Source organism: Echinops telfairi, unplaced genomic scaffold (assembly GCF_000313985.2).
Source record: "Echinops telfairi isolate 266 unplaced genomic scaffold, ASM31398v2 ScPeMD7_1;HRSCAF=3_0, whole genome shotgun sequence".
Classification (NCBI taxonomy): domain Eukaryota; kingdom Metazoa; phylum Chordata; class Mammalia; order Afrosoricida; family Tenrecidae; genus Echinops; species Echinops telfairi.
Genome location: NW_022103896.1, coordinates 52,936,143 through 52,938,305, shown reverse-complemented (window position 1 = coordinate 52,938,305; position 2,163 = coordinate 52,936,143). Strand labels below are relative to the sequence as shown.

Here is a 2,163-nt window from a genome sequence, read left to right as displayed (position 1 = left end):
CTATCTAACGGGTTTCCGTGCCCCCCAAGAATGGAAATCCTCCATGCTGTCTGAAATGGTAGCCACTCGCCTTGGTGTCAGAGTGGATTAAGTGCTGCTAACCACAAGGTCAGTTGTTTGAACCCAATAGCCACTTCTTTGGAGAAAGATGAAGCTTTCTGCTCTAATAAGCATTGACGGCCTTCGGAACCCTAGAGGGGAGTTCTGTTCCGTTCCATGGGTTTGCTATCAGGCAGAATTGACTCAATGGTATTGGGTTCGGTTTTTGGTTTGGTTTAGTCACACGTGATTATTGAGCATTGGAAATATTGATAGTGTGACTGAGTAAACTGCATTTTTTAAGTGTTATTCAATTTTAATTACCTAAATTTGCAGCTAATTGCCTTTACATTTAAATTTGTATGGATACATGTAGCTAATTGCCACCCTATTAAAAATATGGAGAGACTGCATCAACTGAAAAAATTATGACACTTTGCTCTTTTATGTAAACTGGGTTTTCCCAAAGCATCCAAGTCGAACATTCTGGAATTGATTTCTACATGTAAACTGGGTTTTCCCCAAGCATCCAAGTCCAACATTCTGGAATTGATTTCTATTGTGTAGGCACAGTGCTTAATGATAAACTTACAATGACAAACCAGACAGTCTGTTCAAAAAACTTACAGCCTAGTGCTTCCTCACCACACGAGCCAGCCAAATGAGAGACTCTAATGAATGAAATAATACCTGCCTTATTAAAAAAATATTAAGGGGAATGGCAGGCTGTAATGTGTATGGAAACAACTGCTTCATAGATGGGCTTAATTACTATAGGAATACATGAAATTCCTTATCCCTTTTTACAATGATAAACTACACAATATTTACTTAAAATATGTATAAGGCTTTAATATTTTAGACTTGGTGTTATTTTTGTACTCTCAATTATTGTCAAGTTCAGAAATACCAGCTTCACCAGACTAATCTAATTTTTATATGCAAGGGTTTTGGAATCAGACAGACTTGGTCTTGAAGCCTGACTGCTACTTTTCAAGTTTTGTGCTTTGGGAAAATCACCTCTCCTTCCCTCCCTCCAAACCTTGATTTCCTCACGGGTAAGCAGGGGCTACTGAGAAGGTACTTCTCCTGTTGGTCTTGGCTGCCATCTAGTCCCGGTCACCCCATGCGTGCAGACGAGAGTCCCTCCCTAGGGTTTCTGAGGCTGTGACCCTTCAGACAAACAGCCAGGCCTGTCTTTCCAGGTGCCTCTGGTTGTATTGGGAACCAACCCAGGGATGCCACATTCCTCAGCTCCTCGTGGTGTGGTTGGAAGGATTGACTGGCACACTGAGAAGAAATGAGCTGGTACAAGAATGATGGTTATAACTTCCAAGGTGATTTCAACCTATAGGACAGAATGGAAATGCCCCAGAACGTTTCCAACGCTGTAAATCTTTGCAGGAGCTGACTGCCACTCCTTTGGAGGGGTAGGTGGGCTCTAACCCCTGGCCTTTTGGTTAACAGCCAGGCACTAACTACAGCACCACCAGCGCTCCATAAGAATAACAACTGACATTTAATACACAGATACTATGCTCCAGACAGGGTCACAAGGACTTTCCATGAGTTAACTCTTCGATTAACATTATGAGCAAGATATTATTATTATTCTCATTTCAAAGATGCGGAAACTAAGGCACAAGGAGATGGGTGGCCTCCGGTACATCATGCGCACTCAGTGTTGCTTTCATGATTTTTGTTATCACTGATGGTTTCCTGTGGGTAGAGGCCCCCTATGCGGAGACAATCAGTGAATCACTAATCAAGACAATTGGCTAGAATTTTGGTAATACAGTCTGATGTTATTGATTTGTCAGTTTTCAATTCTCTCCCACTGTACTTACTATTATTTCTCCTCCTCTTACAAACTGGAGCCTGGGCTGGACCAATAGCATATCACAAAGGTAGACGGTATCGCACACGATGTCTGTAATGAGCCAGTAGTGCATGTTGTCTGCTGTTTGATATGGGAAGACAATGCGCAGTGGGATAAGCCAGCAGTTCCAGTTGTAGGCAATGGTGACAAGGAGGAGCCACAGGAGATAGACTCGATCTGAAAAGACAGCAGCTGAAGTCAGCTAAGTGACATCCAACAAACATTAAAAGAATTGTCTTGTGTAG

At 42.3% G+C, this 2,163-nt stretch overlaps 1 protein-coding gene across 1 annotated transcript in view; it reads right to left on the bottom strand.

Moving 5' to 3' along the window:
* CNGB3 (cyclic nucleotide gated channel subunit beta 3) overlaps positions 1 to 2,163 on the bottom strand; it is a 104,573-nt gene that overhangs the window by 96,969 nt on the left and 5,441 nt on the right. Inside the window, exon 4 of the mRNA XM_004697726.1 lies at positions 1,887 to 2,095. Within this exon, the coding sequence (XP_004697783.1) occupies positions 1,887 to 2,095 (209 nt within the window). The remainder of the gene's footprint in view (positions 1 to 1,886; positions 2,096 to 2,163) is intronic.